The sequence below is a fragment of the Eriocheir sinensis genome, chromosome 8 (genome assembly GCF_024679095.1).
Source record: "Eriocheir sinensis breed Jianghai 21 chromosome 8, ASM2467909v1, whole genome shotgun sequence".
Classification (NCBI taxonomy): Eukaryota; Metazoa; Arthropoda; class Malacostraca; order Decapoda; family Varunidae; genus Eriocheir; species Eriocheir sinensis.
In genome coordinates, this window is record NC_066516.1 from 5,635,866 (window position 1) to 5,662,268 (window position 26,403).

Below are 26,403 nucleotides of genomic sequence, written 5' to 3' on the forward strand. Positions count from 1 at the left end.
TAAAAAATTGCCTGCGCCACGACGGGCTTGGGCCGACCATCTGGCCCATGAAGAAAGCCTACCGGTGCAATAGGCAGTGTGAAGGACAGGGCACAGGTGTAGTTAGGTGGAGGGGATGCCAGATCAAGTCCCTCGTTAGGCCTGGTATCCCTCAGCTTCCCTGGGTGCGTGGCGAGATAAACACTAGAGTGGCTTTTACATTTAATTGCCTCCTCAACACCCACACACACGGGAGAAGTGTAGTATTCCCGGTGTAGCGTCGCCCAGCATCAACAGAGTCCCGGTTGGAGAGGGCCAGGGGCCACTGGCAGGGTGGTGACGCGGCGGAGAGACGGTGTTGTGACGTTGGAGTTGGAAGGGCCCAGGGGCCACAAGTAGGATGGAGATGAGGCAGCGAGATGAAGCCATGACGTCCGATGAGGAGGAGAGCAATGACGGGGGCAGCAGACTGGCAGGGCTCCTGTCAGCCACAACCCCGCTCGGCGGTGAGCAGAATGGGAGGCCGGTAAAGGTGTTAACGCCGGCTGAGTCCCAAGGTAGTCTCCCTCACACCTCTACGCCGGTCCTCCACATCACGTTCCTTCGAACCCTTGGAGGTATGGAGCAGGGTTCGAAGCGCGTTTCCGCGGCCTTTGAGAGGATTAGCAGGGCTCGTAGTGCACCTTGCTGAGGTGAAACAAGGGTAAATAAGTAGTCTTCCCTCACAGGCAGGGATGCTTCACACTATTCATTATTTAAATCAATCAAAATTGTACCTTCACCATATACCGCATAAGGGTAACTTTTGGGCATTTTCTAAGTGAATAAAAGTGCGCGTTACACACCGCAAAATACTGTATATTTTATTCTGGGGACATCTGGGAACTATTGTGTCAAATGAAGTTGTTTTGCTTGTTGGTTTCATACCAGTAACAATAACCCCTAGGCCTACCAAAACCTAATCATTGGCATATAAGACTCAGGGTAGTTTTTCAAATCTTCTTTTTAGAAAAAAGTGCGTCATATGCCAGGAAATATGGTATATATATATATATATATATATATATATATATATATATACATATATATATATATATATATATATATATATATATATATATATATATATATATATATATATATATATACATATACAGTAAAACCCCGATTATCCGAAATGGAAGGGGGGAAGCCTCTTTCGGATAAGCCGATTTTTCGGATAATCCGGATTTATGGCCGCCATTTTGATCGCTGCCAGTTTGATCGTCGGCATTGTGGCGTTGCAACTGCCGCCGACTGACGATGTAAACAATGAAACCAAACAAACACACGCTGCGCTAAACAAAGTAGTACGCTTAAAACATGTGATGTAAATGTTTTATTGTATGTTTGTCTGTGTGTCTCCTTGTCTGGACCAGTGTATGTTGATACTTGTGAGCGTTGCAGATCTGAATTGTGAATGTTGCAGAGTGCGATTGTGAATGGTTGTGCAAGCTTGCAAGTGTGACCTTGATGCATCGTGCAGGTGGAGACACAGTATGATGACTCATATTATCGCGCAACTCGTATGTTGGAAGGGGAATGTGGCATGGAGTGGAGAGGGGAGTCGTGTTTGTGTCGTTGTCTTGAGAGTACGGTGTGAGAGTAGTCGTGCAGTAGTTTGTTCGTTCGCCGCACCTACGTCCTTGCTGGGGCGAAGGTGCGGACGTGGTGTTGTTGAGAGATCAATTTCGGATAATCCGGTTTTTCGGATAATCCGCTTTCGGATAATCGGGGTTTTACTGTATATACAGAAAAGCCCCACTAAGCGCGAGATCAATTAGCGCGAACCACAATTAGTGCGAGCCACCATCTACCAAGAAAAAATTTAATTAGCGCGAAAGCCTCGGTTAGTGCGAGCAGCCACCACGACTGAATTTTGAAAATTGCGCCAAGCTGCCATGATGCACGGCACAAGCCGCCATGATGCACGGCACAAGCCGCCATGATGCACGGCACAAGCTGCCATGATGCACGGCACAAGCCGCCATGATGCACGGCACAAGCTGCCATGATGCACGGCACAAGCCGCCATGATGCACAGCACAAGCTGCCATGATGCACGGCACAAGCCGCCATGATGCACGGCACAAGCCGCCATGATGCACGGCACAAGCTGCCATGATGCACGGCACAAGCCGCCATGATGCACAGCACAAGCTGCCATGATGCACGGCACAAGCCGCCATGATGCACGGCACAAGCCGCCATGATGCACGGCACAAGCCGCCATGATGCACGGCACAAGCCGCCATGATGCACAGCACAAGCTGCCATGATGCACAGCACAAGCTGCCATGATGCACGGCACAAGCCGCCATGATGCGCATCACAAGCCGCCATGATGCGCAGCACAAGCCGACATGATGCGCAGCACAAGCCGCCATGATGCGCAGCACAAGCCGACATGATGCGCAGCACAAGCCGCCATGATGCGCAGCACAAGCCGCCATGATGCGCAGCACAAGCCGCCATGATGCGCAGCACAAGCCGTCATGATGCGCAGCACAAGCCGCCATGATGCGCAGCACAAGCCATCATGATGCGCAGCACAAGCCATCATGATGCGCAGCACAAGCCGCCATGATGCGCAGCACAAGCCATCATGATGCGCAGCACAAGCCGCCATGATGCGCATCACAAGCCATCATGATGCGCAGCACAAGCCATCATGATGCGCAGCACAAGCCATCATGATGCGCAGCACAAGCCGCCATGATGCGCATCACAAGCCATCATGATGCGCAGCACAAGCCATCATGATGCGCAGCACAAGCCATCATGATGCGCAGCACAAGCCGCCATGATGCGCATCACAAGCCATCATGATGCGCAGCGCAAGCCGTCATGATGCGCAGCACAAGCCATCATGATGCGCAGCACAAGCCATCATGATGCGCAGCACAAGCCGCCATGATGCGCATCACAAGCCATCATGATGCGCAGCACAAGCCATCATGATGCGCAGCACAAGCCGCCATGATGCGCATCACAAGCCATCATGATGCGCAGCACAAGCCATCATGATGCGCAGCACAAGCCGCCATGATGCGCATCACAAGCCATCATGATGCGCAGCGCAAGCCGTCATGATGCGCAGCACAAGCCGCCATGATGCGCAGCACAAGCCATCATGATGCGCAGCACAAGCCATCATGATGCGCAGCACAAGCCGCCATGATGCGCAGCACAAGCCGCCATGATGCGCAGCACAAGCCATCATGATGCGCAGCACAAGCCATCATGATGCACAGCACAAGCCGCCATGATGCGCAGCACAAGCCGCCATGATGCGCAGCACAAGCCGCCATGATGCGCAGCACAAGCCGCCATGATGCGCAGCACAAGCTGCCATGATGCGCAGCACAAGCTGCCATGATGTGCAGCACAAGCCGCCATGAGGCGCGGCACAAGCCACCATGAGGCGCAGCACAAGCCGCCATGAGGGGCGGCACAAGCCGCCATGAGGCACGGCACAAGTTGCCATGAGGCGCGGCACAAGCCGCCATGAGGGGCGGCACAAGCCGCCATGAGGCGCGGCACAAGTTGCCATGAGGCGCGGCACAAGCCGCCATGAGGCGCGGCACAAGTTGCCATGAGGCGCGGCACAAGTTGCCATGAGGCGCGGCACAAGTTGCCATGAGGCGCGGCACAAGTTGCCATGAGGTGCGGCACAAGCCGTGAGAGCCCTTACTTTAGCAGACGACGCCATGTTGATACAGGGCAAGTGCTTTGTTTACGTTGTGGATGTGGATACGGGCAACTGACCTTGGCTGTGTGTGAGGTATACCCGGAAAATTTGGATTTGCCAGTTGTCCAAGTGTGATACTGCCTTAAGGCAGCGAGGCCGCTGACCGGGTGAGCGCCGGCGATGACGTCATCGGACTCCCAGCGAATCACAAGTGTGTTTTCAGAGCTCAGCCAATCGTAGTTTTTTTTTTTTTAATGTGATTATTTTGAGTAATTATCAAACCCAAAAGTCAGACCCACGTGTGCACCAAATATTTTTTTTCATATTGGTTACTTTATTCAATTAGCGCGAATTTAGTTAGCGCGACTGCGTTCATCCACCAAATTCTCGCACTAAATGGGGTTTCTGTATATATATATATATATATATATATATATATATATATATATATATATATATATATATATATATATATATATATATATATATATATATATATATATATATATATATATATATATATATATATATATATATATATATATATATATATATATATATATATATATATATATATATATATATATATATATATATATATATATATATATATATATATATATATATTATATCATGCAATGGTATAATGGTGATGAGTCCGTCAATGTTTTCCAGAGCCTGTACAGCTCCCTGTGTCTGTGGATCCTGACCCTGGTGATGGCCATCATCTACCAAAACAACCAGTCCTGGAGACCATTTCCTTCCTTCGCTGACACAACTGTCTGGGTCCTGAGCTACCACCTCCTGCTGCTGTTGTTCCTGCCGCTGCAGGTGAGGCTTGGTCCGCCTGGTCTGTGGAGCCCCAAGGAGTCCGTGGATGGGTTTCCAGGGGTCCAAGCCAGGGACAGATTAATTATAATTGAACACATTCAGATTCCTAGTACAGTACTGTCTCCAAGTTTGCGATAAACAGGTCGACGTTGTGGGTCGCAAACGTTGAAATCGCAAACTTTGAACCATTATTCTTATGGGGAAAATTGAAAACCGTCGACATCTTGCGCTTGGCTACCCATCTGGGTGGCCAGCTCTGAACAGCCCGAGCAGCTGACAGGCGGCTGATGATGGTGATGGTGATGATGAGTGTCGGCAGCAAGGCCTTAGCATCGGCGCCCCCTGAACGGTATTTTTATCGGGGTCCGTGTGTGTGTGGTTGAGTTTATTATGGGTTTGGGTTTCTCAATTTGCCAATTCTTATTTTCCACATGTTGCATGGGACCCCTTTCTTTTCTTCCATCTCTTCTTTTTGAAAAAGAAGAGATGGAAGAAAAGAAAGAAGTCACGCGCAACATGGAAAATAAGAATTAGCAAATTGAGGAGCCTGGGCCCACAATAAACACAGCCCCACACACACGGGCCCCAATGAAAATACTGTTTGGGTGGCGCCGATGCAAAGGCCTCGCCGCTGACACTCATCATCACCATTGCCATCATCAGCCGCCCGTCTGCTGCTCAAGCCCAGCGCGTGGCCGGGGCTGCTTGCACACATGCGCCTGGCTGCCCGGATCCCACTCACCATGCTTCCCGTGGCCAATGGAAAGGCTCAGGGGGTGGGTAAGAGCAAGAACCCGGTTTTAGCAGCCTTTTCCTTTTCCTTTCAGGTCATATCGCAATTTCAGTTTTCAATAAAAATCAAATTTTGGGTGGCCCTATCGCAAACTCGGTGAATCGCAAACTTGAAACTCGCAATCCTGGAGACTGCACTGTATTTTATTGTGTTTGTATTCACATTCATATTCTAAGAAAGTTGTGGTATCCGTATTTGTGTTCTAAAACTTGACACTTGTATTCACTCTGTCCCTTCCTTCAACTACTGCCTGAAAACAGTCCACCAGTTTCTTATTGCAAGATGTGAATGGTGTTGCATATAGGATGAACAGCTTGATTTTGAGAACATTTCATTTTTCATACCTGTTCAGTTTTTCAGTCCTACATAGTACTTAGTTTGTTCTTGATCTGAGTAATAACAGGAATTTTGTTTACTGCCTTTACCGCTGCTCACACTCCCCTTGCTCACCTCACCTGATTTACTGTGTGTGTCCAGATGCTGCTGTGTGTCTGGGAGCTGCGGCGACAGCAGGCCAAAGACTGGCCCACCCTCAATTTCCGCAGCATCTTCACCATGGAGGCTGTTCTGCTCGCATCCCGGCTGGTGAGTCCCCTGTGGCTGTGTGGTGACTAGATGATATAATATGTACAGCTGATGAGTCCCCTGTGACTGTGTGGTGACTAGATGATATACTAGGTACAGCTGGTGAGTCCCCTGTGGCTGTGTGCTGTGCCGACTAGATAATAAACCAGGTACAGCTGGTGAGTCCCCTGTGGCTGTGTGGTGACTAGATGATATACTAGGTACAGCTGATGAGTCCCCTGTGGCTGTGTGGTGACTAGATGATATACTAGGTACAGCTGATGAGTCCCCTGTGGCTGTGTGGTGACTAGATGATATACTAGGTACAACTGGTGAGTCCCCTGTGGCTGTGTGCTGTGTTGACTAGGTAATAAACCAGGTACAGGTTGAATATGACAAATTTCTCCTTTGTTTCTTTTATTTGTCTAAATTTTCATAACATTCTTTTTCTTGCTTCCATTGTTTGACAAGTTGTTTGTAACATGGTCCCTTTTTTGTTCCCATCATGTGACTAAGTCCTCATAGTATTAAATTTCCTTTGTTTTTCAGATTCTTTTTCTGTCTTTTTTAACTGAGTGAGTCCCAGATATTACAAGGGATTGACAGACTTGAGGGCCCTAACAATCTTTCTTTTTTTTATCTTTTTTTTCAGACTCTCACAGGTTTTACTTTTGCTGTATTGCTTGACTCCATGATGTTCCGAGGCTTTAGGGGCGAGTCAGATCCCCGTTATGACAGTTACTATGAAACTCCTCGCGTCAGGTACCCAATACAGCTTGCCCTCGTGTGCTTCAGTGCTGCCTGCTTCAACGCTGTGGCCACCATGGAGACGGCCCTGTCCATGCTGCTGGGGAAGCTGCATCGTTTCATGGTGGGTGGAGGGGCGCTGGCCACCCTTCAGGCCTTCAAAAACTAGACTTGCTTCCCCAGTGACAAGGCCCAATTCTGATTAGTAGTCGTGTTCGGAAGATCTACTCTGGGACATTTAGTTTGGATATACAAGTTTATCAGTCTTTCTTATGGCAATAATTCATTAAGTTTGGGTATACAAATGAAATAATCAGTCTTTCATGTGGCAGTAGTTTGCATTTGGACCTGTGTAGGCAGACTTTTGATTTGTGTAATTATCATTTTTTAAAAGCTTGGGAAAAAAAGTTGAAGCAAGCGTACAGAACCCTTGCTCCTCTCCTTTCAGACCACACTGACGTGCCTGCTCTCAGGGCTGTGCTGCGTCAGCATTGCCGTCCTCTGCTCCCCGATCTTTGTCAGGCTCGCCATCGGACCTTACACCATGTACCCTGGCACAATGAATCGGGCCATTGGCCTGAGTCTGGTAACCCTCCTGCACTGGCTGGCCCGCCTCATCTTACCTTCCACACTGAGCACGCCCCGGCGCATCCTGACCGTGATCATGGACAGACTGTCAGAGGTCACGTCCCTCAGTGACATTGTGGCCATGATCCAGACACAAGGGAATAAAGGGATGGTGCTCCTCCCCAAGACCATGAAGAATATGAAGTATGGCAAGCACATCAAGGTGGCGTCCGTGGTGAGCACCTGGAGTGTTTAGCGTCAGGATCACTCAGAGAACACTACACATGGATCAGCAAGTGTACCCCATAAAATACATAACTGAATCTTTTTCCTTTTTCAGATCTTCTCCATTATTTCCCTGGCAATCATCGGGGTGTCAGCAGGAGACACACCCACCTACAAAATGTGGGGTCATGTTATGGTGCTGTGTGCCAACACCGTGACCATCTTACGGACACTGCCGCCTCGTGACAGAGTATTTCCATCAAGAAATGGAGATCATCCCCGTGAAGCAGGTGGGTGACCCTTCAGCTCATTGGGGCAGTGTTCTCAAGGCTAAGTCTATGCTGATGCACTTTATCATTACCACTTGGCTTTATCTCCACTAGTAGTTGTTTTATGTAACTGTAGTGGCAGCTGAGGAGTGGTACAAATCTGCCAGAGAAGCAGGTGGTGAGATTATCGTGGAGCCTTCATTGAATGTTGCTGGAGCAGGATAGTGCACGTTGACATTTGACATAGACATCTCTGTTTCAGTCTCTATGTCCTCTGTTCCAATCTTCTCTTCCATTCTCCTTCTGCTGTTCCAGTCTCATTTTCCTCTGTTCCAATCTTTCTCTCTTCTCTTCCATTTTCCCTCTGCTGTTCCAGTCTCTCATTTTCCTCTGTTCCAATCTTTCTCACTACTGTTCCAGTATTTTATTTTCCTCTTCCAATCTTTCTCTCCTCTGTTCCAATCTCTTTTCTGTTCTAATCTTTCTCTCTTTTCCATTCTCCCTCTGCTGTTCCAGTCTCTCATTTTCCTCTGCTCCAATCTTTCTCTCTGCTGTTCCAGTCTCATATTTTCCTGTTCCAATCTCTTTTCTGTTCTAATCTTTTTGCTGTTCAAGGCTCTTATTTTCCTCTGTTCCAATCTTTCTGCTCTTTCATTTTCTTTCTCTGCTGTTCCACTTCCAGTATTTAATTTTCCTCTGTTCCAATCTCTCTCCTCTGCTCTTCAGATCTTGTGAAGGCCTTCTTACTGCAGTGAACTCGACGGCTGGTGCTGCTCATTCAGTAACCGTTATAATCCATTGATCAAAGTTTTGTGGCCCGACTAACAGTATCCTCATGTCTTGTAACCTGATCAACTATATCCTTGTGTTGTCCTTTCAGAGGCTGTTTGGCTTGGCCGTTGAGACCGTGGCACTGTTTGTGGGCGGCATCGTGGTGTGCAACACTGCATTCTTTGGAATGGGAGTCTTTGGTGGCATATTGAACATTCTCTTCGCTGTGTTCCAGGTGGGTTTGGGTCTCACTGGGTCTCACTTCTTCCTTTGGTTTTGACTGAATTGTGACTTTGGGTCTCACTCCTCGGGTCTTTGTTATTTATTTTCTTTCTTTATTTTTTTCATGTATAATTTTACCTGCTTCATCTACCACTGAAAAAAGTAATACAGTAAACCCTCCTTTTGGCATTTTTTAATTTTTTTAAATTTATATCTCCCTTGAGCAAACTCCTTCATACACACAGACACCACAACACTCACACACACACACACACACACACACACACACACACACACACACACACACACACACACACACACACACACACACACACCAACCCAACACAACACAACACCCACATGTATAAAATGCAGCCTCACCCTCCGCCTCACATTAAACTCCCCTTTATTTTCTCTTCAACAGATGCTTTTCATGTGGTCCCTGTACAAGGGTATATCGCAAAGCCAACCCTGCGAGGACATGGAACGCTTGACAGAGGGGGAGGAAGCCACCAGCCAGGAGGGAGACCAGACCAGTCCCCCTGATGCTATGGCCTGAAGGGTGGTCTGAGGTGTCTGAGGTCCTGAACACTCCACTATTGTAACCCAAGGAGTGATTCTCTCTCTCACCTTGTTTTGTCTGCTTTGTCCAATCTCTTTTATGTTATGATCTTTCTTTCTTCCCTTCCATTCTCTCGCTCTGCTGCTCCAATCTTTCTTTCCTCTCTTCCATTCTCTCTCTCCTCTGTTCCTCCTCTTACTCTTCCTCTGTTCCCATTCTTCTAGTCTTCAAAATTTGTCCTCTTTCCTGTAACCTTCTCTTTTTTCCTCTTCTCACCTCTTCTTTCTTTTAAACTTTTTTTCTCCTCCTCTCATCTCTTACCACCAACTAAACCTACTATCTTCTCCCTTTCCTAGCCTCCCAGTCCTCGTCTTTCCTCTCACCTCTCCTGTTTTCCTCCTCTCACCTTCTTCCTTTGCTTTGCTTTCAGTCTTTATTTCTCCTTGTGTCCTCTCCCTCACTAGTCTTCCTTCATTGCCCTTTTCCTCCTCTTTCCAGTCTGTTCGTGTCCTGAATGTTTTAAGGTGCTGTCCCTGCTGTGGCCTTACTACTATGCACTCTACTCTTATATACTGCTGCTGTTGCTGATAAGGATAGTATAGCCTCAATTGACCCCTTATATATTTAGCTTTATACTGATATTACTGGTAAGCAAGGGGCAGCCTATATTAAACCCTGTACCAGCTGTCTTTCTACATAACATACATCGTTTCCTATTGCTATTACATATAGGGACAGCATATATTAAACCCAGAATATCTCACATACACACATGGCTTTCCACTGCTCTCTATGTTATATGCCTAGCAGCAGCACCACTGATAGCAAATATAATCATATGCCTTCATATGCCTCACCCTAGAGAGCATTTTTGGCTTTAGGTGTTACTTTTAAGAAGTCTAGAGTGATTTTATATAATGGGGAAAGGTATTGGTAGGTTTTGTAGCCACTTTGCATTGGGTACTAATGGCTGTGGTGTTGGTTTAGCGGTGACCCAGTGGTTCTCAACCTTTTTCTGTCCATTCCTCCTTCATGAATTCTCAATATTCGTGTGGACCCCCTTCATTTTTTTCCCAAATCCCACCCTGCCAAAAAAGGTTAAAATAAATGTTGAAGAGAATTTTTTTTGCTTTATTACAAATTTGGCATAATTATGTAATTTTGATAAACTTGAATTTGGTTGGAAAAAGTTCAGTCAACCTCTGCATATTTTATCACTCATCAGTGGGAAGGCTGACATTGTTTATTTTCAGCCAGTTGACAAATCCGAGGTTGTGTCACTGACAATGCACATCTCATGTCAGGGTCCACATCCAGTCGATTCCGGCTCTTATTCTTGATTTGTAGAAGGTGGAGAAACCAGACTCACATAAATATGTACTTGAAAAAGGCAAGAGTAGTCAAAGTGCAATCTCACTGTCTTTCAGATATGACACACTGAACACCAGAATACATTCAGATTCCTAACATTATTTAGAAATGTATAATTTGTATCAGCCCGCCATGGCCCCCCTAAATTCTTGCCATGGTCCCCAGGTTGAGAACCAAACCTAAGAATGGTCTGACTAGTGTTATGCGTTCATACTTAAGTGGTAGGCAATTAAATCTCTTCAGAAATTATACCAAAGTATATTCTAGATTAAGTAATCAGAATTTAATATATTGTGACTTTCCCAAGGCCACAGAAGATCAGCTGGGTTTTCATGGGTGATTTTCACATCTGTGGTGCATGGCGGTGTAAAACTGTCGCCACAATCGCAAAACAGTCCGTGAAAATCCCAGCTACTTCTACAAGAGGCTTTTTAAATAGGCGAACTGAGGCGCTGATGTTTAAGAATATGGGCTTTAGAATGAAAGGAATTCTCTAAATTAATGGGTACATAATTAGATAGCATTGAGAATATATTTATTGAATATAAAGAGGATCATATTCTTTACTAAAGAGCATTTAGGAGAAGAATATTTTTACTGAAGGGTGTTGAGAGGAGGATATTTTTATTGAAGGGTTTTCCAGAGAATTTGTACTGAAGAGTATTCTTTTATTTGGTATACAAATTAGGGAACATGAAGAGAAATACATCTCCTTTTCCAGAGTATTGCCTTGAGTGGTCCGTGCCTTCACGGCGTTAGGATAAGTGACCCTTGTGGGACACGTTGCCACAGTATGTATTCTCGAGGGCATTAGGAGAAGAATGTACTTAGAGCAGCTTTTCCTCGGCTATGCTTCTGCTGGGCATTTCTCGGCCCTCCTCCTGCCTGTATACTGATGCAGAGGTATAAATGTAGTGTTGCAAGAATCAAACTTTTATACCCAAAACTCTGGAATGATACAAGGTTATAACTGTGAGGCTTTAAAGACAGCATTATGTGGTGCACTGCATGACTACTTGGTGTACTGATCATGCAAAGTATTGTAAAATGTGTTGCAAGAATCAAACTTTTATACCCAAGACACAGGAATAGAATAGGGCTTATAGAGACGATGCATTCAATGTAACTACTTGGTGTACTGATCATACAGAGTATTGAAAACTGTGTTGCATGAATTACAGTTTGATACCCAAAATCGTAATGACGCAAGGGTTATAACGATGAGGCTTTCAAGATAGCTTTACTTTTTTTCAGCAGGGAGGCAGCTCAAGAGCAAAAAAAAAAAAACTACATGCTGCTCCAACAAAAGAAAACAACTTGCGGCCAGAACAGGAGTCTGTTTTGGGTGGAGAGGTGTTTTCCCCTTCCCCCTTGTCCTCCTCACTTCTAACTCTTCACTCTCCTACAGCCATCCCTCTTTCTTCCCCTTACTCCCAACTTTCTCATCTTCCTCCTCCTTAAATTCCTTCTCTTTTTCTTTCCCCTTGTTTCCCTCTTCCCCAGACCCCTCGTTTTCCTCCCTTCCCTGACCATGGACTTCTTTTTTTGACCTGTTCCACTTTGTATCGCTTCATAGGTCCTCCTCATTACTTCACACCATATTCACTTAGTTACTTCACAGTGGACACTTATACACTTCACCCTTAACTGATGTGTTTTGTTAGGAATTAAGGGTTGTTTAGGGAGGTATTGGTAGTACGTTATCAAGATGAAGCATTATTGATAACTGCTGCAGGCTCCAACCAGTGGTTCAAGGAAGCTCCGAAAGGAATGAGTTCCCTGCCAAGGTCGCCCGTGAGTAGTTAGCTGTAAACCTTCGCGATGTTAAGACACCAGAGTCAGCCGTTAGCCTTCATGGCGAACACAAGCGGTCATCTGTTAACCTGTGTGCTGACAAGTCAGTTATAAACTTCGCCGGTGTAACTGTAGTGCGGCGACTTGCTTGATAGGCGAGCCTCCCATAAATCCCTCTGCCAAGGGGGTACCTCTGGCCGACTGGTTAAGGAGTGGCTCTCCCGTCTCGCTGGTCACGGGTTTGATCCCTGTCACTGGCAAAACCTTTCCCTGACTGGATTAATTTCTCGTGTGTTTCGTTATACGCAGTGGTCGTGTGTAAGTGAAGTAAAGAGACGTGTGTTTCGTTACACACATTGGTCATGTGTGAGTGTAGTAAAGAGACGTGTGTTTCGTTACACACATTGGTCGTGTGCGAGTGTAGTAAAGAGACGTGTTTCGTTATACGCAGTGGTCGTGTGTGAGTGTAGTAAAGAGACATGTGTTTTGTTACACGCAGTGGTCGTGTATGAGTGTAGTAAAGAGAAAAATTCAGGCATTTCAGTGGTGGCAGCGGTGGGCATCCTCTCCTGTGATTCTGTTGTCACCCCGAGTGGGTAACAGGTTGAGTGATGGCCCATGCTCTCTGAAGTTTATAGAAAATGGGAAATCTCAACACACAGAAATTAATCTAAATAGGGATGGGGAGCCGTGTAGTGCGGCGACTTGCTTGATGGGAGTGGCTCTCCAATCTTGCTGGTCGCAGGTTCAATCCCTGGCATGGGCAAAACCTTTCCTTGTCTGAATTCATTTATTGTGTGTCATTTCACGCAGAGGTCGTGTGTGAGTGTAGTAAAGAGAAAATTCTGGCATTTCATAACCACCTATTAGCAGTTGCCTTAGTGGCATCACATACACCAGGCTACTTCAAGTTTGACTCGGCAGCACACAGCTAAAATACTACTACTACTACTACATTAACTACGATCTACAAGCAGTGGCGTAACACCCATAGTACTGGGGTGGACAAAGTCCAAGGGCCTCGGAGGTCCTGGGACGAGAGAGAGAGAGAGAGAGAGGCGGATTTACATGGAGGCTGCAGCCTCAGTATTCAGGGGGCCCCCGATGAGGCAGTGATTAAAAAACAAATAAATTATTAAAATAAATAAAACCAACAAGAATAATGTGGAAATATCTTTTTACTTTCCCTAAATTTGCTGCTTTTCCCTTCGTAATATTTTCATATTAGCCAAAATACAATAAGTAATGTGTCAACACTGCAACAAACAAGTGGCAACACTGGAATCAGAACTCATTACCAGTTCCCCTCTCCCGCGTGTTGGAATAGTACTGTCACTGTGTGAGATCTGCATTTTTCGCGGTTTTCAGAGTGAAATATCAGTGCTGTGTATATCAGCATGTCCTGTAATAACCACTGGTCATTGTCATACAGTGATAAAACCCGGTCGTTGCCACAGACATGATTTGTGATGAGTTTTGCAGTGTTGACCTGATCTTTGAAATGAGAAACATGGCTGGCTGATGGCCGCTTGGTGCATGGCATGGTTCATGGTGGGTTCTGTATTTCAATAACTTTTGTGCTGATGGGTAAGAATCCGACGGACTGATATTATAGTAAATACGAGCAACAACATTGTTTTGTGTTTTATCAGCATTCAGCATGCTGTATAATGACGAGTGATCATTGTCGGTCAGAAAGTGACAAAACCCCGGTCATTGCCACATACAAAGTGCGATGAGTTTTGCAGTGGTGTTTCTGATTGATTGATTGATTGATTGATAGTTTATTGTTGCAAGTAAAACAACAAAGGAGAAGAAATGTAATTATAATGGACTTGTTGGATTTGTGTTGTGGTATAAACCGTATAATGCAAGGGCTGCATGTTTAAAAGATATGGAGATTGTACTACCCAATCCTCACCCTAATTCTAAGTCCTAACCCAAATCCTAATCCCTTCCCAACCTCCTGACCCCCCCGCACAACCCCCGCATACTATACCGCCCAAGCGCAGCCCTCTGCGGATCCGTGACTTGAAAACTTGAATACGCACGATAAATATATTATGTGACCGTGGTCCATGTGGGAAACTGTTCAGCTGGCGTTGTGATGCACGACGCCAAAAGTTACACCACCAGGTGCCACCTACGAGGTGCTGTGCCTGTAAGTATATGTTTCTCCGTTTACTGCGTCATGACTGCCGAGTGGCATCATTACAAATCGGTACTACTGCTCAGTGCCGAGTGCTCATATGACACTATCGGTACTGGGCCCCGCTCAAAGTGTCGGAAGACTGTCGGTACCATCAGTACCGTTTGGGTTCCCAGTGCCGGCGCTTATGGGGACACGCTCGCCCGCCATGCATGGCTGTGTGGTGTTGGTCCCGGCTGTGCTTGTCGCTGCATGTCCGTCTTCCCGCCATTTTGTCCTGCCTGATGTTTCCATCCTCCCGTTCGGCTCCATTATTTTATTAACTTATTTATTAGATAATTCTTCATGTCCGATTCTTTTTTTTTTATAGTTTTGCTAATATATATATATATATATATATATATATATATATATATATATATATATATATATATATATATATATATATATATATACTGTTATCGTTACTAGACTATGAGTCCATCCAGGTGACTTTGTATATGCTAATTTCTATGGAAAAAATAAACATTCACTTCATTCAGTGGAGAGAGAGAGAGAGTATCCATGACCGAGATATCCACTCAGGCACTCAGCCTCACGCGAGTGAGGAAGAAAGGAGGGACACTATGAGCGACTGGCTAGTATTGGTACCATGGGTACCGAGCAGTCTGGTTCCTCTTGCCCCAATCGGAAATAATAGTAAGGTCTGAGGCTAAGCGTTCTGTTGCCTCCAGCCTTGAATCATTAAGTTCCTATAGGGTGGGTCTTCTATTAAAAGCTGTTGAGTATTGCAGAGTGGAGTCATCGGCGTAAGAATGGATAGGACAGTTCGTTTTGGAAAGAAGATCATCAATGAACAACAGAAAGAGAGTGGGAGATAGGACAGAATCCTGTGGGACGCCACTGTTAATAGGTTTAGGGGAAGAACAGTGACCGTCTACCACAGCAGAAATAGAACGGTTAGAAAGGAAACTGGAGATAAAGGTACAGAGAGAAGGATAGAAACCGTAGGAGGGTAGTTTGGAAAGCAAAGATTTGTGCCAGACCCTATCAAAAGCTTTTGATATGTCCAGCGCAATAGCAAAGGTTTCACCGAAACGGCTGAGAGAGGATGACCAAGAGTCAGTTAGGAAGACAAGGAGATCACCAGTAGAACGCCCGTTGCGGAACCCATACTGGCGATCAGATAGAAGGTCAGAAGTGGAAAGGTGCTTTTGAATCTTCCGGTTAAGGATTGATTCAAAAGCTTTAGATAGACAAGAAAGTAAAGCTATAGGACGGTAGTTTGAGGGATTGGAACGGTCACCCTTCTTAGGCACAGGCTGTATGAAGGCATACTTCCAGCAAGAAGGAAAGGTAGATGTTGACAGGCAGAGGCGAAAGAGTTTGACCAGGCAGGGTGACAGCACAGAGGCACAGTTTTTAAGAACAATAGGAGGCACTCCATCAGGTCCATAAGCCTTCTGAGGATTGAGGCCAGAGAGGGCATAGAAAACATCATTTTGAAGAATCTTTATAACGGGCATAAAAGAGTCAGAGGGGGGATGAGTAGGAAGAATATGCCCAGAATCGTCCAGAGTGGAGTTTTTAAAAAAAGTTTGAGAAATGATGTTCAGCCTTAGAGATAGATGAAACGGCAGTGTTGCCGTCAGGACTGAGGAGTGGAGGGAAAGATGAAGAAGTGAAGTTGGAAGAGATGTTTTGGGCTAGATGAAATGTAAAGTTCATAGGTAGTATTAGTTCGAAGGCTCAGGTACCTTTTGTGAGCTGCCACTCTATCACTGACAGCACGAGAACAAGCGTAATTAAACCAAGGCTTTTTAGCGTGAGGAGTAGAGACAGTACGTGTAATGTATGCCTCCATTCCAGAGACAATCACCTCTGTGATGCGCTGAGCACACACAGAGGGGTCTGGCTCCTGGAAGCAATAATCATTCCACGGGAAATCGGAAAAGTACATCCTCAGGTCGTACCACCGAGCTGAAGAACAATGCCAGAAGCATCGCCTCTTCGGTGGGTCCAGAGGGTGTACAGGAGCGATAGGACAGGATACGGCAGCCCGGCGGCTCCCGCCCGGGCTGCCGCAATACACCCCACGCCGCCGGCCTTCACCAGCCCTCCGCGTGCCAAAGTAGCACCCCCCCCCCCCACACACACAGATAACACAAATACACAAAAATCTACCCCCTGGCGTAACAATATCAACGGTGAGTCTGGTCAGGATCGAAGTCTAACGGCGGATTGGCCTGGCCCACGGTGTTATGGACTCGCTCAACACGAGCATATATGGCGTTGTCGATACCTGTGCAGAAGGACAAAGATCCGGATCTTCAAGTCCCTTGTGCTTCCTGTCTTAATCTATGGTTGTGAGACATGGACACTAAATGGGAATTTGGAGAGGCGGATTGATGCCTTTGGTAAAATATCACAAAAGGTTCCAGAGCCTTCGAACTCCCCCTAACTATGACCTTTACATTTCAGCCCGGAATCGTGCCAAATCTATTCTCCGACTTATCAAAACTTCTTTTATCAATAGAAAATGTCACCACCTTGCTTCTTCTAATTCTTCCCGTGACTTCTGGCATCTAGCCAAAAATATCTCCTCCAATTTCACTTCTTCCTCTTTCCCTCCTCTCCTTAACCCTGACGGCAGAACTGCAGTCTCATCTGTCTCAAAGGCTGAACTCTTCGCTCAAACTTTCTGAAAGAACTCCACCTTGGACGATTCTGGGCATATTCCTCCTACTCATCACCCCTCTGACTCCTTTATGCCTGTAATTATTAAGATTCTTCCAAATGATGTTTTCTATGCCCTCTCTGGCCTCAACTCTCAGAAGGCTGATGGACCTGATGGAGTGCCTCCTATTGTCCTTAAAAAATGTGCTTCCGTGCTGACACCCTGCCTGGTCAAACTCTTTCGTCTCTGCCTATCAACATAGCTTTACTTTCCTGTCTATCTAAAGCTTTTGAATCAATCCTTAACCGGAAGATTCAAAAGCACCTTTCCACTTCTAACCTTCTATCTGATCGCCAGTATGGGTTCCGCAAGGGGCGTTCTACTGGCGATCTTCTTGCTCTCTTAACTGACTCTTGGTCATCCTCTCTTAGCCGTTTCGGTGAAACTTTCTCTGTTGCGCTAGACATATCGAAAACCTTCGATAGAGTCTGGCACAAGTCTTTGCTTTCTAAACTGCCCTCTTTCGGATTCTATCGCTCTCTCTGCTCCTTTATCTCCAGTTTCCTTTCCGGCCGTTCTATCTCTGTGGTGGTATACGGTCACTGTTCTTCCCCTAAACCTATCAGCAGTGGTGTTCCACAGGGTTCTGTCCTATCACCCACTCTCTTCCTGTTATTCATCAACGATCTTTCCATAACAAACTGTCCTGTCCACTCATACGCCGACGGCTCCACTCTGCGTTATTCAACTTCTTTCAATAGAAGACCCTCTCAACAGGAAGTACACGACTCCAGACTGGACGCTGCAGAACGCTTAACCTCAGACCTTGCTATCACTTCCGACTGGGGCAGAAGGAACCTTGTGTCCTTCAATGCCTCAAAAACTCAATTTCTCCAACCTATCAACTCGACTCAATCTTCCAAACACCTCCCCTATTTTTCGACAACACTCAGCTATCACCATCTTCAACACTAAACATCCTCGGTCTATCCTTTACTCAAAATCTCAACTGGAAACTTCACATCTCCTTTCTCGCTAAATCAGCTTCCTCGAGCTCATCAGCTCGAGCTCATCAGCTCTTCTCCTCCTACTGATAGTCTTCTACCTCTTAAATTACGTCGCGATGTTGCCTCTCTTTCTATCTTCTATCGATATTTCCACGCTGACTGCTCTTCTGAACTTGCTAACTGCATGCCTCCCCCCATCCCGCGGCCCCGCTGCACACGACTTTCTACTCATGCTCTTCCCTATACTGACCAAACCCCTTATGCAAGTTAACCAGCATCTTCGCTCTTACATCCATCACGCTGGTAAACTCTGGAACAATCTTCCTTCATCTGTATTTCCTCCTGCCTACGACTTAAACTCCTTCAAGAGAAGGGTATCAGGACACCTCTCCTCCCGAAATTGACCTATCTTTCGGCCACCTCTTTTGATTCTTTTTTAGGAACAGCGACCAGCGTTTTTTTTTTTATTATTATTGTTTCATTTTTTGTGCCCTTGAGCTGCCTCCTTTGTTGTAAAAAAAAAAAAAAAAAGTGTCTACGCAGAATCATGGGATATTGCTGGAATGACTTTGTGTCAAACCGGCGACTACTCAGTGAGACTGATTCGACACACACACACACACACACACACACACACACACACACACACACATATATATATATATATATATATATATATATATATATATATATATATATATATATATATATATTACATGCATAGTGAGTCAACGCCAACTCCGGCTATACGGGCACGTGGCACGTTTTCCGGAAGCTGATCCTGCTCATCGGGTTGTCTCTGTAAGAGACAATCCTGAGTGGAGGAGGCCAAGGGGACACCCACGGCGAGTTCCTGGCTGGAGCAAGTCGATAGATTGTGCCGGGAGGTACTCGGGTTGGGAAGGGGGCCTGCATGGACACTCGCTCAGAGGGACCCCGGAACTATCCATCATCAGTGACATTGTTCAAGGCCAGGTCAAATACTCGACAACTTAAATGACAGAAACAGACAGACTGAGTGCAAGCTATGTGGAGCAGAGGTGGAAAACATCAATCATTTTGTGCTATGGTGCCTGTTCCTGCAAGACACAAGAAGAGCAATAGAACTGCAGCAGCTGTACCAAGAAGCCGAAGAGAAAATAATTGGAAGATTCCTATTCGAAGACGTAAAACTGAAGGAGAAAAAAAAGAGATACTACACCGTGGAAGGCAAGAGAAAAAAGATTAGAAGAATTGCAAGACCAAGACGAATATATAACAGGAGCCGTTGTAAAGGCACTACTTCCGACACCATCACGTCACATCACTTGTCAACAACTGCATTACCGAGGACTCCTGATAACAACTACCACTGACGGGGCTCTAGAGGCTGTGGGCCCACAGCCTAACTAGCCCCATAAAACACCCACGAAGAAGAAGAAGAAGAAGACGTAAAAGGTAGTTTAAGAAAACTAAAGAACAAGAAAACAGCCGGGCCAGATGGGATGAAAGGTGAATTATATAAAGCTTTACAAAATAATAATTATAAATTTATAAAGTTATTAACAGAAAGTTTTAAGAATAATCGGAGAAGGAAGAGTCCCTGAGTTATGGAAAAAGTCAAGAACAATAACGATCCCTAAAAAGAATAAACCAAAAGTGTCAGAGTTAAGGCCTGTTGCAGTAACAAATATCTCCTTCAAACTATTCTTTTTCCTGGGGTTTTTTATGGGGCTAGTCAGGCAATGGGACCACAGCCTCTAGAGCCCCGTCAGTAGTAGTCGCTATCCGGTGTTGTTTTTGGTTGTCGTTCTGTCACCGGTGTGGTTAAATCCTATCGAGTTACCCCGACTTCTGCAGGAAGGTCTGCGTACACTTGAGGGCTTGGAAGGCTGTGTCGGGGCTGAGAGTGCTTCAAACTATTTGTCAGTGACAGTCAAAGACACCTTAGAAAACCACATTATAGAAAACCAAGTAACTAAAGAAAACCAGAGTGGCCTTACAAAAGGTGGCAGAATTGAAAATAACCTTATGACACTTAAATATTGTATAGATAAAACATTCAGAGAGAAAAGACCATTGTATGTAACAACTGTAGACTTCTAAGGCATATGATTCTGTAAGAAGAGAAAATATGTTAGCAATTTTGATGGAGTTTAAGGTTCACCCCAACTTAATTGATTTAATAGCTGACATTTATTCAGGTGATTCGACTGATATTGCAATTGACAGAAGAAGAGTAGTGAAGAAGAATGTGAGTAGTGGGATAAAGCAAGGTTGTACGGCTTCAACAACCCTATTCAAATTAATTACATACACAATAATAGACAAATTAGAAGAAGAAGGTGGTTTCCGAGATGAAAGCTTCCATCTGAGTTCACTTCTTTGCAGATAATGGCCTACTACTTTCGAGATCAAAAGAGCAAATGGAAAGGATGATTGATGTGTTGATAAACTTAAGTAACATAACAGGTCTAAAAATAAATAAAGAAAAGAGTGGTGTTCTAATTTTCAATGAGAAAAATAAAGTAGATGAAATCAGGAAGATATGAAATATTTGGGGATAATTGTTACAAACAAGAAAAACTGTTTCAAGATTCAGAAGGAAAAGACAATAGAAAAGGCAAAGAAACTGGCAAATTTAACATATCCAGAAATAGTACAAAGTTGTAATAAAGTCCTCATCGGCAAGACATATTGAAAGATCATTGTGTTACCATCAGTTTTGTATGCATCAAGTATTTTAGCCTTTACAAAACAAGAAATAGAAAAATTACAAAGGATTGAAAATTCACTATATAGAGCCATACTGGAAGCCCCACACTATGCACAAGTAGCAACATTAAGAGGAGAAATAGGTTCAAGTATATACCGTTTACCGTTGATGAGGTTTCAGGCCCTGCTCCGCTGCTGATGCAGCGCTCTACGAGGGCCGTCAACAATTTCAACGTAAGCCTCAATAATAGTCTTCGATGCACTTATTCTCAAACATCGTAGTGAGTGAGTGAGTGTCTTAATTTTTTTCATGAATAATATCACATATAACAGTTATACTATGAAAACAAGAATTAGAGAAAATCAACTGAACTACCTCAAATATATAGAAGAAAATGAAATCAATGGCCTTTTGAGAAGAATTGTGGAAGAAAAAGCAAATAATATAACTTAAGATTATTGGCTACAATCAACCCATGACTTCATGAAAGACATAAATGTCAAGCACCAGCAGCTAAAGAAACAAGAACTAAAAGAAAGAAGCAAGACGTGGGATATGAAGAAATGTCAGAATGATGTTGCAGTAAAATTAAGATAGATAATTTATAAGGAAATGAAGAAAACTGTCGGAAGAGAAAATATATGACAACAAGCCAGCATCTCAGATACTATATAGAGCAAGAACCAACAACCTAAGACTAAATGACAGAAACAGGCATACAAATGGAGATACAAAATGTTTACTATGTGACTGGGAGATGGAAAATTTAAATAATTTTTTTGTTATGGTGCCCTGGATATGAGGAAATAAGGGAAAAATCAAGAGCTTTGCAAAGATCTATTATAGAACAAGAAAACAACATCATTGGCGATCTACTGTTTAGAGAAGAATGGATAGAAGCAGCTAAGAAAATAGTGTATGAGATGTGGATGAAAAGGGAACACCAACGGAGGAACTTGACCGATTGAGAAGAGAAACAAGACAGGGAAGCGCTGTTGCAAAGGCTATGTATGCTTCCTGACCAACACCTGAACCTGAACCTGACTGCTGGGGCTTCATAGGCTGTGGTCCCATAGCCTAGCCAGCCCCCTAAAATACTGAAGAAGAAGAAGAAGTCTCTCTCTCTCTCTCTCTCTCTCTCTCTCTCTCTCTCTCTCTCTCTCTCTCTCTCTCTCTCTCTCTCTCTCTCTCTCTCTCTCTCTCTCTCTCTCTGGTCACTTTCTTGGCTAATGCCAAGGGGTCAGAGGATAGTAGGTAAACCTCCAAACACATGACAGACAACAACTTACACTTAAAAATCATCAAAATTAATGGAGCAGCAGCCCAAAAATTGTAAGAGAAATCAGGGTGGGCAAAGAGATGAAATTACAGCATTTTCCAAAGCACGGTGGAGTACACTAACATCAAGCAGAGAGGTGGAGACCATTGGGAAAGGCTTTTGTTCTGCAGCTGGCTGAAGATAATGAGGAAGATGGTCAAGGATCAGCCACATAACCCTGCCTTCCTTCCTCTCTCCCTCTCTCAGCACAATGGTGTCTGTGCAGCCCCAGCAGCTGCCAGACCTCCCCTGGCACGATGTCATCTACCAGCACATCTTCCCGCGCCTGTCCGTGGTGGAGCTGTGTCGCCTCGCTGCGGTGTCCAGGGCCTTCCACAGAGTGTCAAAGGAATACTTTCACACATGCAAAGAAATTGACGTCTCAGACTACAACATGACGGATGATGATTTTCGCATGGTAACACTTGACACATTTTAATCAGTATATATCTGTATTGTATCTGATTCTGTGTGTGATCAGTGGCTTTTTTTAATAAAGAAATAACTTGATGCTATTAAAATTAATGTGTAAAATTATACATACATTTATGCATAAAATGTAATATAGTACAAATATATCAAGCAGATGTCACACAGTATGATAAATCTCCATTCTCACATAGTTGTTATGACCTCAAAGTTATGCATGTGCCTGTTGAAAAATCTAGAGCATGAGTTGACAAAAAGTATTAGTGTAGGTAAAGTTCTGAAATGTGAATTTTAACCATAATGTTTAAAGTACCTGCAGGGTATTAAATTACTTTATTTATGACATTAATTTTCAGATAACTCTTGAGTGTAGAAACCTTCAGCGTCTGTCAGTGGCTCGCTGTTCATGGCTGAGTGACGGCCCGCTCATCACACTCTTCAGGCAGAGCCCAAACCTGGTCTATGTTGACCTCAGGGGATGCTGCAGCCTCAACGGGGGAGCCCTGCAGGTAAGGTTCTGCATCTGTGACATTGCATTGTTTCCTTGTGTCCTGTGCATCTCAGAAGGAGGAGGAGGAGGCCTTTACCTTCCCTCTGCCTGTGTTAGCCAGCACACACACGGGAGCTACTTGTCGGGTGGAAGTAACTGGCAGAATACAGAAAATGTCGGTATTTGCTTAACAGATGTATTTTTGGGACAAGTAGTTGAGCAGCTGTTTACAGGAGCACTTATTTTTCTTCTTCCTTTAAGATTTTGGCTGTGAAGTGTAAAAAACTGAAGTTCCTGCTGGTGGATGGCTGCCCATGGTTCACTGGTGGCAGCCTGCAGGCCCTGACGCTGCACCAGGTACACTCCCCGCCTTGTTCATTTGGTAGCAACAGGTAATGGAGGGCTCTGCTTTGTGTAGTGTGTGTTCCCTGAAAACAGGTTCTGACTTCTGGGCCTCAATACAAGTGTCTATACAGGAAGGCAATATGACAAATTCTTTCAAGAGGAGAGTATCAAGACACCTCTCCACCCAAATTTGATCTCTCTTCTGACCTCTTGTTCTGTTTCTTTTGTCAGAGCAGCGTCTAGTGGTCTTTTTTTTTTTTTTTTTTTTTTTGCCACTGAAGTGCCTCCCTTGCTGTAAAAAGATAAAAAAAAGAAAGAAAAAAAGGGCCCATGTAAGACAGGTCCTGATGAAATGTCTCCAAATTTTGTTTCTATAGCCTTGTCCTTTGTTATCTTGTGTCCAGACCACCTCACACCACTGCACTATACCCATTACACACACTCCCTTGCTTCCTAACCCACACCAACACTCACACACATCCTCACTTCTATCCCCATCCCAGCTTCACCCCTTCCACCACACCACAACCCTCCCTCCATCCCTTGCTGCCTTACCCATTCCAACACTCACACATATCGTCACTTCTCTCCCCATCCCAGCTTCACCCCTTCCACCACCCCACAACCCTCCCTCCATCCCTTGCTGCCTCACCCATATGAACACACACACCCCCTGACTGCCCTCCTCATCCCAGCCTGACACCAGCCTCACTCCTCTTCCTCACAGCCCATTGCCCTCGCCTGTGTTAGAGCTTGCTGTTCTGCGTGCTGGTGGTACTAACGGACTAGAACACATGAACAATACTTCCTTCCAGTCCGAGTTGCTCAGCTTCAGTACCGGTGGCTGTTGGGGCATGGAGGACCAAGACATCGCTAAGTTTTTCCAAAAGTTTACCAAGATCAAAGAAATCAGACTGAATGATGTGGAAGCCATAACGGATGCAAGCCTCTACCACCTGGCTATGAGCTGCTCAGACCTGGAAACCCTGAGCTTGGCAGGGTGTTGGAGAGTCACAGACCAAGGACTGAAGAAGGTACAGCTGGGAGTTGTGGGTCTAGGTTAGGTTAGGTTATAAATTAGATAAGTATGTTCTCACTGTCAAAAATGTTACCAAGAACTGAAGAAGTTACAGCTGAGAGTAGTGGGTCTAGGTTAGGTTAGGTTAGGTTATAAATTAGATAAGAATGTTGTCACTGTCAAAAATGTTACTTTGGAATTTGATATTGGCAAGGTCCTGCTGCTCATACAGTAGAGAATGTACAGTACAGTGAGGTCATTTGTGCAGTGTGGTGATGAAAACTTAACCCGTCCGCTGCGATTGGCACGGATTTGGCTTTTACTGGTAGCCTGGTAACATACAGTCCCAGGTCTTTCTCTTCCTCTGTGGTGGATAGTGGAGTGTTTCCCATGTGGTATTGGTATGCTGGATATCCCCTCCCAAGGTGCAGGACTTTATACATTTTTCTTCACTGAATTGTAGCAGCCATTTTTTGTTCCATTCCTGTAGCTTGGTGATGTCTTCTTGTAGGTAATCTGCAGTCAAGGGGTTGAATAGATAATGAATGTGTAAATCATCTTGGCAGTGTTTTTAGTTCAACCCCAAGAATGTAAGAAGATAGGTTATAAATAAAGAAGAAGAAATTGTTTATATTTTTGTTTTCTGGCTGGGTAGGTTGTGGACAGCTGCTCCAAGATGCAATGCCTTGATGTGAGGAGGTGTTCCAAGGTGTCGGAGAAGTTCCTGTGTTGCCTCCACACCACAGGTTTGAAGATCACATCCAATTACCCGCTGGCGGACATGATCAGGAGCAGGAAACACGTTGACCGGCTGATGATCAACGTGCAGATCTAGAGGCACCGTTGTGAGGAGATCAGGCCGTGGCAGACTGGCCTGCCATTTATTGTGGGTTTGTAATGTTTAATTTGTATTTGAATACAGGGAATATATTTGCTGTTCTGTTTCATGAACCTAAAACATTTCTTGCATTTCTGTTTGGTTATTAACCTGTCCGCTGCGATTGGCACAGATTTGGCGTTCACTGGTAGCCTGGGAACATATACTCCCAGGTCCTTCTCTTCCTCTGTGGTGGATAGTGGAGTGTTTCCCATGATGTTCATCATTACTCTTCTGACAGTCTTGATTCACTCCTTCACCAGTGTGGGATACATGATGAGAGTTGCCAATTACTTAAGCCGTGTTGGCCTTGATGTGCATTTTCATGATGATCTGCCAGCAATCTTCCTTCCAGGCTTGTGATGTCTGATTTTTGTTGTCCCAAAAGGGAAGCCAAAATTTGACTAGCAAGGAAGGGCAAGCAGAGGTGAGGACAGCCACAGCGCCACGGTGCAACACCCTGGCTCAGCAAGGCACTACTCTGCACTAGCACTCCGAGAGGTCTGTTGGCCCTCACAAAGCGACAGCTGCCAGACCTCTCGCTTACTCACTTACTTATCCATCTTTGAATGTGTCCACTCTTGAAATGCATGGTTGGGTTATTGATCCCCCTTTCAGAAAACACACCACTACAGCAATGACAAATAAGTGGAGCCTCTCTCTGTCTGTCTATCTATCTATCTACCTTGAGCAAGGGTTGGTGAGAGAAGCTGTGAATTATGTGAGGATGTGTATATTTGGTACCTTCTAAGGTTGTGCTGGCATGTACATGCATAGAACTGTATAGGAAAGGAAGGAGAAGCACCAGGGCATAACATTATCTTTGTGAAATGTACAGAAGCAACGTTTATTTGAGAGATTTTCCATTAAATCTGGATCTTATAGTGTGTGTGTGTGTGTGTGTGTGTGTGTGTGTGTGTGTGTGTGTGTGTTAAGCTAGGTAGGCAAGGCAACACACACACACACACACATT

At 44.9% G+C, this 26,403-nt stretch overlaps 2 protein-coding genes across 10 annotated transcripts in view; both read left to right on the forward strand.

Moving 5' to 3' along the window:
• The window catches only part of LOC126995403 (uncharacterized), a 31,273-nt gene extending 17,685 nt beyond the window's left edge, over positions 1 to 13,588 (forward strand). For all 6 annotated transcript variants that reach the window (XM_050854910.1, XM_050854912.1, XM_050854911.1 and 3 more), the window contains exons 5-11: positions 4,385 to 4,540; positions 5,811 to 5,918; positions 6,550 to 6,768; positions 7,093 to 7,446; positions 7,552 to 7,726; positions 8,586 to 8,711; positions 9,123 to 13,588. In XM_050854910.1, coding sequence (XP_050710867.1) covers positions 4,385 to 4,540; positions 5,811 to 5,918; positions 6,550 to 6,768; positions 7,093 to 7,446; positions 7,552 to 7,726; positions 8,586 to 8,608 — 1,035 coding nt within the window. In that variant the 3' untranslated portion in view covers positions 8,609 to 8,711; positions 9,123 to 13,588. The remainder of the gene's footprint in view (positions 1 to 4,384; positions 4,541 to 5,810; positions 5,919 to 6,549; positions 6,769 to 7,092; positions 7,447 to 7,551; positions 7,727 to 8,585; positions 8,712 to 9,122) is intronic.
• Positions 13,589 to 19,209: 5,621 nt separating this feature from the next.
• Positions 19,210 to 25,488, forward strand: LOC126995404 (F-box/LRR-repeat protein 15-like). 4 transcript variants are annotated; one of them, XM_050854920.1, is made up of 6 exons: positions 19,210 to 19,749; positions 22,479 to 22,689; positions 23,057 to 23,209; positions 23,452 to 23,582; positions 24,263 to 24,594; positions 24,688 to 25,193. In XM_050854920.1, exons 2-6 carry the CDS (start codon positions 22,483 to 22,485, stop codon positions 24,690 to 24,692), a joined length of 828 nt encoding a protein of 275 aa, XP_050710877.1. In that variant the 5' UTR covers positions 19,210 to 19,749; positions 22,479 to 22,482; the 3' UTR covers positions 24,693 to 25,193. The 4 variants fall into 4 exon arrangements, with proteins under 4 accessions (XP_050710877.1, XP_050710875.1, XP_050710874.1 ...); XM_050854918.1 differs by lacking the exon at positions 24,688 to 25,193 and adding an exon at positions 25,209 to 25,488 and having other exon boundaries at positions 19,215 to 19,695; positions 24,263 to 24,569; XM_050854917.1 differs by lacking the exon at positions 24,688 to 25,193 and adding an exon at positions 25,209 to 25,488 and having other exon boundaries at positions 19,218 to 19,749; positions 24,263 to 24,569.
• The last annotated feature ends 915 nt before the right edge of the window (positions 25,489 to 26,403 follow it).

Bases quoted from the DNA above. Each gene is read 5' to 3' on its own strand.
- LOC126995404 (XM_050854918.1), top strand. From the start codon at position 22,483: ATGGTGTCTGTGCAGCCCCAGCAGCTGCCAGACCTCCCCTGGCACGAT. The intron at 22,690-23,056 runs GTAACACTTGAC...ATTAATTTTCAG, and splicing joins CGGATGATGATTTTCGCATG to ATAACTCTTGAGTGTAGAAA. The intron at 24,570-25,208 runs GTACAGCTGGGA...CTGGCTGGGTAG, and splicing joins CAGACCAAGGACTGAAGAAG to GTTGTGGACAGCTGCTCCAA.